Source organism: Danio rerio, chromosome 9, assembly GCF_049306965.1.
Source record: "Danio rerio strain Tuebingen ecotype United States chromosome 9, GRCz12tu, whole genome shotgun sequence".
Lineage (NCBI taxonomy): Eukaryota > Metazoa > Chordata > Actinopteri > Cypriniformes > Danionidae > Danio > Danio rerio.
This window is the reverse complement of record NC_133184.1, coordinates 29,765,343-29,777,723: the sequence shown is the minus strand read 5'-3', so window position 1 is coordinate 29,777,723 and position 12,381 is coordinate 29,765,343. Positions and strand designations below refer to the sequence as shown.

General features: G+C 37.0%; 1 protein-coding gene across 4 annotated transcripts in view; it reads left to right on the top strand.

Moving 5' to 3' along the window:
- The window catches only part of kcnh3 (potassium voltage-gated channel, subfamily H (eag-related), member 3), a 201,790-nt gene that overhangs the window by 918 nt on the left and 188,491 nt on the right, over positions 1-12,381 (top strand). For 2 of the 4 annotated variants that reach the window (XR_012385442.1, XM_001919401.8), the window contains exon 1: positions 283-722. The exons of the other annotated variants lie outside the window; for them this stretch is intronic. Coding sequence is in view for 1 of the 2 variants with exons in the window: in XM_001919401.8 (XP_001919436.3) it covers positions 647-722 (76 nt within the window). In the remaining variant the exon portion in view is untranslated. Of the gene's footprint in view, positions 1-282; positions 723-12,381 lie in introns of those variants that run through there. 4 annotated transcript variants of the gene reach the window in all.

Below are 12,381 nucleotides of genomic sequence, written 5' to 3'. Positions count from 1 at the left end.
ATGTTTTCTGTTATGCTATTTATTCAAAAATATTTTAAAAGGAATAACAGGTTTTGCTAACTACTTTTCAGTGTCAGCATTATGTTTAATAATTTAAGATATTTTTCATTGAAAAGAATCTGCTGTTTAAGCTGAATAGAGAATCTTCCATAAATAATAAAAACACAATGAACTAGTAGAAGGATCCTCACCAGACTCTGCTCACCACGTGACATGACATCTGCTGGTTATAGCAACTAGAGAAAACCAGTAATATAGATGTAGAGAAGGGATCGTGGTGGCACACCGGAGTCCACACGGCATCAGTGCGCAGTCGCTTCACCAGTCAGAGCTTCTGTCTCCAACGCTGCCGTTACGCACAGGTTCATCTCGTCTCCAAACACCTGATTTACAGAGACACGTACGCGGATTTTCACCCTCTCTATGAAAGAATGTAAGGCAGATATGTAGGCTTTCCTCTGAAGGATATGGTCACTGTTAAGCTGCCAAAGTGGAGCCGCGCGTATCACGGATCGGGGCGCTCCTGCAGGGTCTAGGATGCGCGCCCGGAACATCCCGATTCTTACCCGGGTTCGGGGCTGAGCAGGACTCCGCTGCCCCTGCTGGGCGCAGAGGCGGGAGGAGGACGCAGTCGACCCGCACCAGGATGCCTGTGATGAGAGGTCTGCTGGCCCCGCAGAACACCTTCCTCGACACCATCGCCACCCGTTTCGATGGCACCCGTAAGTGCGCAGAACCTACCAACTTACCTTTCTTTCACCAAAGTGTCACATGCAAATTCAAAGTGTACAAAGCGAATCGAACAGCCAAAGCCGTTTGTACCCGTGCGTAAAATCTGGAAATATTTTAAGTGTACAGGTTGCATAGTTGTGTTGTAACATTGTTCTGGGTGTAGTTGGCAGTGACAGCAGGCATACTGTACTACTGTTTTAGACAACATTCATTTTATATTTTAATGCATGCCGTTTATAACTCGTCCTACTGAAAAGCTTCATGGAATATTTGTATAATATAAAAAAAACTGAAATTCAGCAGTAGACTACTATTTAAGCAATCTGCAAAGAAGTTTAAACAGTGAAAACATTCTTATCATTATATTATTATTATTTTGAATATATGAATTTGAAATATTCATGATCTTTTTAACCCCATCTGAAGTTAATGTCCATGTCAGCTCTACCCTTCAATTGTGACTATTCTGACTGAATATAATCAGTCTTAAAGAAACCGATTTAAGCTTTTTCTGATTTCGAAGATCAGGCTGCTGCGTATCTGCTTATTTTGGTTGTTCTTCTGTGTTCTAATCTGTTCCCTGGCATCGCTAGTACATTTTGTCTCATTTTCTTCTAAGCATTTTTTAATTACATAATCTGAAGAATGGAAGCAATCTAATAAGATTTCACAGTGTGTGCTTGTTATTTGTCTTTAGAACACTCTTGATATCTGGATGGTTCACAGAAGGTGATAGAGGTTAAAAATTCTTTTCAAGGGGGAAAACAGGTGTGCGTGTGTTTGTGTGTGTCGCTTCTCCAGCATTGCAGATGACTGTCAGAAGCCACTTTTGAACTCTCTTCCTTTCTCTGGGCCGATCTTTCATCTAGAACCACAGAGAGTGAGTCTGTGGAAATGCTGCTCATGTTTACTTTGTGAAGTATTTTTGAACAGAAGGGATGAGTAAGTTGTGTGCTGCTGTCCGGGTGAGCAGTGGGTGTTTAGGTGGGTGGAGGGTCGCTAACATACATCTTCATGTTCAGAATTTTGTGTTTGTCCAGTGGTCAAAATAGTCTTGTTCAATAATTCATGAGAAATTGATTAGCACAATCTTTAATTTTCATGAGCCTGGCCTTTTCTTTTAAAGAGTCTGGGTGAGACAGACAGTTGAAGTTCATGAGGCCAGTCCATAAACAATACAATTGACTGCTTTAGTAATAGAGACACAAGATGTAAACAATGTGCATTTTACAAAAAAATGTTGTGAAAAGAAAAAGCTTGCCAGCAAATTCTGTGTAAATGTAAATATTTTGTTGCCATGACAATGCATGCCATAAAGCCAGTCACCTTAGAATGAGATTAAAACACACAGCTTAAGAAATGTGTTAATTTTAATGGACATTCTACAAAAGCTCATTTTACATTAATTGAATTTTTTTCTTGAACATTTACATTTTTTATTGAACATTTCATACTTTAATTTACTTGCAATAGTTATTGCAGCGTATTATGCATAATATATTCAGTCATTAGGCATCACTGTGGCAGAGTGGGTAACACAATCGCCTCACAGCAAGAAGGTCGCTGGTTTGAGCCCCGTCTGGTTGGCATTTGGCATTTTCATTTGCCAACCAATTGGCATTTCTGTGTGGAGTTTGCATGTTCTCTCTGTGTTCGCATGGGTTGTCTACACAAGTAAAAAGACATGCGCTATAGTTGAATTGAATAAGCTAAATTGGCCGTAGTGCATGTGTGTGAATGCAGGAGTGTATGGGTGTTTCCCGGTGTTGGGTTGCGGCTGGAAGGGCGTCTGCTGCATAAAACATGTGCTGGATAAGTTGGCGGTTCATTCCTTTGTGGCAACCCCAATTGATAAAGGGACTAAGCCGAAAATCAAATAAATGAATGAATAATCAGTCCTTATGAAAAGTAACTGGTTACATGTAATTAGCATTATGTCACATTAGGGCTGGGCCGATAAATGAGAATATATCGAATTGCGATAAAATTAATATTCATTTACTATCTCAATAACAATAAACTCTGGACTTTTTTTACTCTATATTGATCTAAGAGCCAATCACAAAGCAGACGTGTGCGACAATGGGAATCTTATAGTGTGTTGATATTAGACATTGTACTTAAAATTTTCAGCCACCAAAAGTTTACTTGCTTACTTACTCCCATCCGGGCCGTTTATGTTGAAGTTGATATTTAGCCACACCATGCTGGCATTTCGTAACATCTAATTTTTACAAGGTGGGTCATTAGCCCAATGCTCAACCCCTAACATGGAGGACCAGGAAATACACACATACCCTTTGGACATTTTAGCTTACCCAATTCACCTATAGCGCATGTCTTTGGACTTGGGAAAAACCGGAGCACCCGGAGGAAATCTATGCCAACACAGGGAGAACATGCAAACTCCACTCTGAACTGACCCAGCTGGGTCTTGAACCGGCAAACTTCTTGCTGTGAGGCAACATCACTACTCACTGCACCACCACCATGTCACCCCACCAAACATTTATTGACCAAAATATGTTATACCATTTAATGGACACTCTAATTTTTGTAGCTTAAGTCATTGTCTTAAATACGGAGGCATTTACAACTTATTTCAAAATATATCAATATTGTTCAGTATGGAAAATAATTATCGTGATATTGTTTTTGCCATATCGCCCAGCCCTACATCACATTCCAAATGATTGCAGTACCTGTAAATGGATTATTCACAATATTTATAAAATATGGATTATGTGATTACAGATGTTTTACACAGTTTGCAAACAATTCATATTTTTATCTACCCTGCACTGATTACATGTACCCAACCATAAGCCACGCTCTATAGAGACACAATGCTATAAAGTGTTACTCAGCATACAGTGCCTTACAAAATCTGGACTGAAAACTCAAAATCTTTAAGTTTTTGTCAGGTTGTTTATTTGTTAGCGACTGTGCACTTAATTTTTGCATTTTTATTGGTAAATCACCCTTTATTGTTATGCAGCCCCCTGCTATAATTGAATATCCCCCTGACTATAAATGAAATGGAATATAATACTGGAAAGAAAGGCTGCAGAAGAACATCTTCTAGAGGTCCTTTGTGGTCAGAGGTGGTAAAGACAATGATCTAGATTCAGATCAATGTTTGTCACTTCATCGTTTATTGCATTGCACATGGTCATTCAGCTGCATTTAAACTCAGCATGACGTGTCCTATCAAAGGCTTTATTCTGCCGTTTGATGCCCGAGAAAAGGAGAGAAAGAGCAAAAGGGAGAGTTTTGTGTTGCTGGCGTGTTGCTGTTTGTGAGGAGTTCAAAGACAGGCCCATGGAGAGAGGGTTAGTCGCTGTAGACACTGGCAAACACTGGCTGCATTACAGTGGGGAAACTCACATTCACACATTCTAGCAGTAAGTAATGGATCTGTAGCCTGTATTGAAATACAATAGGTTTGAAACTGATTGGATAAAAAAAAAATATATATAGTTATTTCTTTTCAAAGACATTCATATTGATTTTTAAAATTCTATTCTATTCTATTCTATTCTATTCTATTCTATTCTATTCTATTCTATTCTAGTCTGTTCTATTACATTTAGAACATTAATGGAACATATTTGGTTAGGAAGTAGTGTAATTTATAAATGATTCTACTCTTTGTTTTCATTAATGCAAAAATGCTAAAAAGCTCAAGCAGTCAGAAACATTCAGCTACAGTATTCAAACACAGAGAGCAGAGCTTGCCTGAGGTAACGGAAAAAGAAGCATCATTTGCTAAATGTTACATCTACACTAGTGGCCAAAGTTGATGTCTGGAGGGAACACTTGCACATATTTGCTTTTAATGCCTATAACATTTATTTAAAACTATCAAAATAAAAGGAATCATTTGGGAAGATGAAAACACTGAACTTGCTTAAGCATTTGATTGGCAAAAAAGGCAACTATAGCTAATCATGAAGTGTTTTTAGTATGCAAAAAGTACTTAAGGAAAGGAAATAAACACTGACTGGAGTTTAATCAGTTGGTTGATCCCTAGTAGCCCGCAGGCCTCTGTCCATCATGCACTCTTAACCATCCACATATAATTGGCTTCATCACTCTGTCTCCTCTCCGCTAATAGCTAGTGTGTGGTGTGTGGTCTGATGAAGAATGACTGCCATTGCGTCATTCAGGTGGATGCAGCTCTTTTAAGCTCTTGATTAAGAAGACCCCCCTCCCCCAAATCTGTAAAGAGATTTGAGTAAAATTCTTAGTGATTCAATGAATTGTTTTCCTTATTCTGTGTATTTTGTTGAGGTGTTTGTGCTTTTAGAATTTTATTTTGGGGCATTGGTATTGCCTACCAACTTTTATTGATGTTTAACAGTTTAGAAAAGCTATATTTATTGACATTTTTAATAGTTTTAAGTTGTTGCCTGTGTTGCAAATTATGGAACAAAAACTTGGTTATGAACTGCCAGTACTTTTACAGTTTTTATGGACTTATTTCTATATTTACTTCAATAACATATTGTAATATGTAACATATTGTTTCAAAGCACCAAAATGTCGATAAAATTCACTTTGTTAAAATGCTCAGTGCAGAAATACTGCAATTCATACTAAGTACTATAACTGCAAAGTACTATAATGCAATTTATAACCATCAATAAATAAATTCATAACCATCAATAAACAAACCTGTGAATCACAATAATAATTAAACCTAATTAGCGGATTTGTTTTACAATGTAGAAAAGCATTATAAATGGAATGAACGATAAGCATGTTTACTCGCAAAATAAATGCAGAACACACACACACACACACACACACACACACACACACACACACACACACACACACACACACACACACACACACACACACACACACACACACACAAACTACAACTACACAATATGTCTAGAAAATAATATTGTTGTGTTGAATTAGTTGACTTAGTTGTTGTGCCCAGTGTGAACTATTTTTTTGTGTACAGTTTAGCACTATTTTGTGACTTTCTCAGTGTTTATTAGCTAGAACTAGAGTCTGTTTTATAACCAGACATCTTTAGTACAGAAGGTATTGGATTTGATTGTGCTTCATATTCCCATCTCCATATTTAAAAAGAAAAACACAACAAACTGCTGCTGCAGACAAGATCCATTTGATTTACTCTAGGGTGTTGTGGTAATTTGTAAATGACAAAGGGAAGTTGGAATACAATAATGGATTGTTTTAATGTCAGTGTGGATCACAAACAATGGGAAACATCTCGACTGAAAGGCTAGCATGATTTATTTTGATGCTTATTTTCCACTACACAATAAAATTAATGTAAAAGTGAGAATTTTATCATTTAACAACATCCATTGTAGTTGACACATGAAGCAAAGAAAATAAATAAGTGATCTTTAGAAAAAAAGTGAAAAAAATTGAAATATTTGTAATATATTGGTGCTGTAAATTACAGTTATTTCTATATATATTCTATAGTTTGTTTCTTAGAAAATATATTGTTTCAAACTACTAAAATGTTTATAAAAGTCACTGTGTTAAACTGAAAACATCAAACGATCTTCAAATGACCCACGATGCAATTCATAACTATAAATAAACAAAACACACATGTAAATCATAAAATATGATACACTGTTAATTATCATATATTTTATATAGTAGATAAGTAGGTCATGTATGCCTTTTTAAAAAGGTGTAAAGGTTTTCTACATTGCCTTTATCTACTGCTGATTTCACATATACAAAATATATTATATCTACAGCTCATCCAAAAGTTTAAAAATACTCTCATTAAAATCAAGTAGTCTGAACCTGGCAAAGGCATTTTACAATACACATATAGTATGTATTTATAACTTTGCTGTCTTCCTAGATTACATCGACCAACCTTACAACTAGATAGATTGTTGTTGTTGTTGTTGTTGTCTACAGAAATTGGTTCTCTGAACATGGAGATATAAGACAGACTGTCCTCCATCTGCTAGAGATGTGTTGATTCCTAGACATCACATCTCACTGCACATTTAGCACTTATCTCAATATGAGTTTACTAAATCCAGCAAGCCAAAGTGTTCACGGTGAAGAGCTTCAGACTGAGAAAGAATTTAAAAGAGATAAAGGATGGGAAGATTTGGTCTTTGTCATCCGTATTCAATCAAATATTCATTCAGAGCATTCAGCACATTTCAGACAGAATAAATGCAGGCCTTTCCATTCACCAATCACACAGCTAATTACACACCCCCTAGCAAAACGAGTGCAGTCATCATAATTAACTATACCGCCAGTGTCAAGAATTCGTCTCGTCCTGTGTAAGCGTTTGTTAAATCTCTGAATCAGATGAGAAAGAAACTGAACAAAACATAGACTGATGCAATTCGCATACACTCACATGTACACAATTACTTTCTGTTCGTGACAGAAGTGGATGTTTGCTTGATTTGAGGTCTTTTGTTGAGTAATGTTTTGTTAATATACACTGCTGTTCAAAACTGTAAAAAAAAAAAAAAAGAGTAATAACGTGAAATAAAATATTCAAAGGGCTATGTGACCCCCCTCATATGGTTCAAGTCAACCTCAGATTTATAAAAAAAGCATCATAATGGGCGTGAAGTGCTGTTAGCAGAAGGGGAATAGATGTGGTAGAGGAGGAAAAAAAGAGGGGAGCAAACAACTGTTGTCATTTGGCTCACAAAATGAAACACAAACCGTTGAGAACCATAGTTTACAAATACGCAGTAAGTAATTTAATGCCCTGCTGCATATGTTATTTGTAGTTTCATGTACACATAATCACAATTTGTTATATCATTATTAGGAGAATCATGTTTATATAAACACTATAAATGAGGAGGACTTCTCTCCTCCTTATCTCCTGAATCTGAATGCAGACACAGTGGATAGCAGAGCACCAGGTCTCTTGCCCTATCTATTTCAACCATTAGCTTTGCCAGTAATCCATAGACTTTTACAAATTGGCAAACACAGCAGCACGGATTTAAGCGATGTGTCTGATTGGTAATAAATTCAACTGATAAAAGTCTGCCATTCTCCAGTTAACCTACAGCTCTCCCAACAGCATGCTTGCTGCAAACCAACAGCATTACCATATCGGCCCTGACAGCATTGCGGGGAAAAACATGCAACAAACCCCGTAAATTGTGGAAACAAACACATACGACCCTTCGTGAACAGCTAAATACTGCGTGCTGTGCACGGACGCGGTCTCACCCAGTCATTGGTCTCAACGCCTGACAGGTCTGCCTTGGAAAAGCACATGCTCTCATGAAAAATTAAAAAGCATAGGATAAGAAAACTCTGCTATGAATAATAATGAGAAACCGATGCGTCATCACTCCACTAGAAGATTCACGCTACATCACCGCCCCAGAATTTTTTTAAAAAACAAGGAGATGAAATTAGCTGACAAAGGCTCAAGATTATCCTGTTTTTCCCACAATTAAAGCTGACAGGGGCTAATGTTGCCTAAGTAATGCTCAACACACACAAATCTGGTAAAATCTCAAAAAAAAGTACTCCAGGGTCTTGAACCTTTAATGTGATTTTAAAACTGACATTTCAGATTTATCACTCCAGTCTACAGTTTCAGTTGTTCTTTAATAAATATATAAGTTGAAATCTGTTAACTTGTTTAAAATTATACTGACCTCAGTATGTATTCATCATTCAATAATTCATCAAGTATAGCTAAGTGAATATATAAGAGATGTTTGTGGGTGTGTATTTCTGTAACCTAGTCAAACCTCATCTGCCAACACTCTTATTGAGCCAATGGGTCCTCGTATTAGTGAATCGTCTATATTAATTGTGTTCGTCTGCTCTCTGTAATCAGGTTAGAGTATGCTCACCAGATGGACCCTTTCTTGGCTCCTGTGCGTCTGTGTGTGTGTGTGTGTGTGTGTGTGTGTGTGTGTGTGTGTGTGTGTGTGTGTAAGTTACACAAACACCCTCAAACACATTTCTCTCGCTTAAGCCCATCAGGTCGCCTGGAGACCCTCCTTCCCTGTTTGTCCCAGTCAGCCATTTTGGACAGTTTTTCTTGCACCTGTGTGAAGTAGTCAGGTCTGTTTGCTTCTTCCGTTCTCTCTCTCTCTCTCTCTCTAACAAACAATCTAGAAAACCCTAGCAACCACCATACATTGTGCTAGTAACAACCTTGAAGTCATCATGAAGCAGAAGTTAAGATTGTCCTTTTTCCATCAATGTGATGTACATAAAATTGAAACGGTTTCTGAAATAAGAAAGACATGTAGATTCATGCTTGATTTCATCCATTTGGAACTGATTGGATTGTTGAAAGATCATTGGCATTGCTAACAAAACATAGGACGATTTGAATGCCAGTTTACACTTAGTTGTGGAGGATTACTTTCCACTGGAATCACCTATAATCACATATAAACCTATAATCACCTATGATATCACGCCAGATTACTGGAGATACAGGACATAAATGAGATATCTCATGTGAACAGAAGTGAAGGAAAGTTATTTTGAGGGGGGAGAGATGCTTATTGTATTTGATTAAAGATAATGAGAGCAAATTATGTTTTTTTTTCTTTTTTTTTTTTTTTTTACAAAATAATGAAGCGCACAGAAACATGTATAACAAGCATAGAAAGCAAGCATAAATATAAAAATATTAACATAAAAATAAGAAGAGTAAATTTGGATTTTGTGTCACCTTTAAACACCATGAACCCTAGCAACCACCAAACAATTCCATAGCAACCATCTAAAAGTGTAATAGCAACTGAGTAATGCCACACCACCTACTCAGATCATCCTTTCGAGAAAATCAATTGCAGGGATGCACAATATATCGGCGACCATATCGTTATTGGCCCATAAGTGCAATTTTTAATCTGATCATTATCGCTACGATATTAAAATTAAACCGATATCTTTAACCTGATAGATTACATAATTGTACAGAACTGCCTGCCTCGCACATGCGTGAGTCGAACTTGTTCAGACTTGTCTATCGGCATAAAGTTTTGAGTTCGGCTGCACTATAACGAAGCCTCCCTGGCTGCATTGTTTATTTCTTCAAAGTCTGTCCTTTCTTGTGTAGTATTGCTGTGAGTTAATAACTCAGTAAGTAACCATATTGCTTATCATTGTTTGACAGAGTGTCATTGTGTATTTTGGTTTAAATCGCCTCAGGAAATGTGTGCTGTGAAATGTGTAAACATAATAGCAGTGATGCACACGTGCTAAACAACTCGTTGGGTTGTCTGTAATCTAAGTGATTTATTTGTTATCATCAACGCGTTGCTTGCATTTACTTGCTTGTTAATTAAATCCCATTTTATTATTTAACCTATTATTTTTATGCAACACTTAAGCTGCATGTTAATTTGCTAAATGAAGAAAAGGAAATTATTTTTCTGTGAAATCGATAGTAAAGGTCTACATAATCACCTTGCTATTTTGAAACTGAGTAGGCCATTCAGTTGACAAAATCATTTCAAACTTTTATGAAGTTTTTAAATAAAATCAGTTGTTCACTGTATAAAAATATAACATTTAGATATATTAATATTTATCTGCTAATATATTGTTTATCGGCCAACTTCAGCAACCATTTACAATAGCTTCCAGAACACGCCCAATTCCACCAAATAACACCCCGTGACAACAGCTCTGATCAACCATCCAGAGAATTTTAGAAACCAAAACACTCTAGCAATGATCAAGCAACACCCTAGCAACAACTCTCTCAATACTCTAGCAATCATCCAAAGAGCCCTGCATCACCTAGAGCTGTTGTACAAATCACTCAGATTACCCCAGCACCTCTTTCAAAAACATTTGCAACCAACCAAAAACCACCCCAGCAAAACAACTCTGAACATGTTAGCAAATGTTGTGTATGAGAGAATCTTGGTATAATAAAACTAGCAACCTGACATTAGTGGTCAGTGCTAAAACTATGAAGTTTTGCCAGATACTTTTGTTACCATGGTGAATTTCTGTAAGGGTTACAGTGGCTGCATTTAAGAGTAAACAATCCATTTGTGGAAGCAGAGAGGGTAGCGATGATCAACAAAATCTCAAAATGTCCAGTTGGTGTTTTCAAGGCGATTCAGCACAGGCTACGGCTGTCTCATGAAGTTAACATGATGACCCAAGTGGAAGACTGGCTTTCTATCAGAGTTTTGTTTGTGTGCGTGTGTGTAGGGCTGAGAGTCTCTCCCCAGGGTGGTGTACTGACTCCATGGTTAGGCACAATCTGCCCCTCATTATAAAAAGAAGACAAGGAAACATTGGCCACCGGTGAGAGAACAATTGAGAGCGAAACAGAGAGAGACAGGCTGTGAATGACCTGAGAGACAAGTCACACAGAGCATTCTGTGCCAACACGAGAAGCATCAAAATTGACATTCCTGTCAGAACCCTTTGTGTGTTGTGAATGAGAGGTACAAACAAAACTGAAAGCGCACTCAAGCGCACAGTACAGAATCTGCAGGGCAGAATGCTGCAAGAAGACGTGCAAAAACAGCCATTAGAAAACAAATGGTTCCTGCTTTCTGATTGGTTGAAATGAGCTTGCAGTTGTAACTTACTCTACAAAAATATATATGCATCCTAATACATAAATGCAATATCTATTACATTAATATGGTTCCTCATGTGTGGTTCCATACATCATGTAATCCAGAAAATATACTGCAGTGTAAAAACAGTTGTAAAAACAGATTAGTTGGCTTTATTTTAAAAAGTGAGTAAACGGTGCTTAATTTGAACTGGACCCTGTTTTGGGAAATGTCAGATATACATATTTTGCATTCCGGTATTTATTTAAATGGATCTGGCATTAACTTGTGTGTGGGGAATACCTGCGACGGTATCATCATACACAAGTTAAAGAAGAAGTCACATTTAACTATTGGCCCCCAACAATATTTTCAGCCAATCATCTTTCTTATGCTTACGATCACTCTCATTGGTTGGTTTTGTTTCGCGCACAGTGAGCCGTGAAAATAAATAACACCATAGTGGCCTACCGAAATAATATTTGTAGTTTTAAAATGGCAAAGATGCAGTCACGCATAGTTAATTTTTTTTCAAAAACACGAGTAAATCTGATTTTGAGCCTGATCAAACAAGATCTTGAGAGGATGGAACTGCGCAAATGGATCAGGATAGCATGAGACAGAAGAAAAGCGATCTCAAGTCAGACAGAAAACATGAAAGGTAACTGTGGGCTCTTCTTGAAGTTTGGTCAAAGTGAGTCATTTAATTACCTTTGTTTTACTTGGAAGTGAACTGAATGACAGTGGAGTTAGTATACTAAATAGTGATGTTTCGTACGATTTATGTTTGTAGCTACATGTTTGTTTTTATCCATGATTGACCCAAAACATTATATGGCACGAAATAATAAAAGACCGTTCAGAAATGTGATGCTTTTATTGCACTATCACTGTTTAATGACGTCATGTTCCTGGAAAACTGAAACTGTTTGGTGGACGTCGGTCACGGTAACTTTTATTTCCTGGTTTTGTTCCGGAAATTATTCATTTACAAATTAAGCACTGTGAGTAAACCTTGTGTTTTAAAATTATTAAGTAAATTAGCTATGTGCATAGTTATAAAAATTAAGTCAAATTACAACGGCTATAG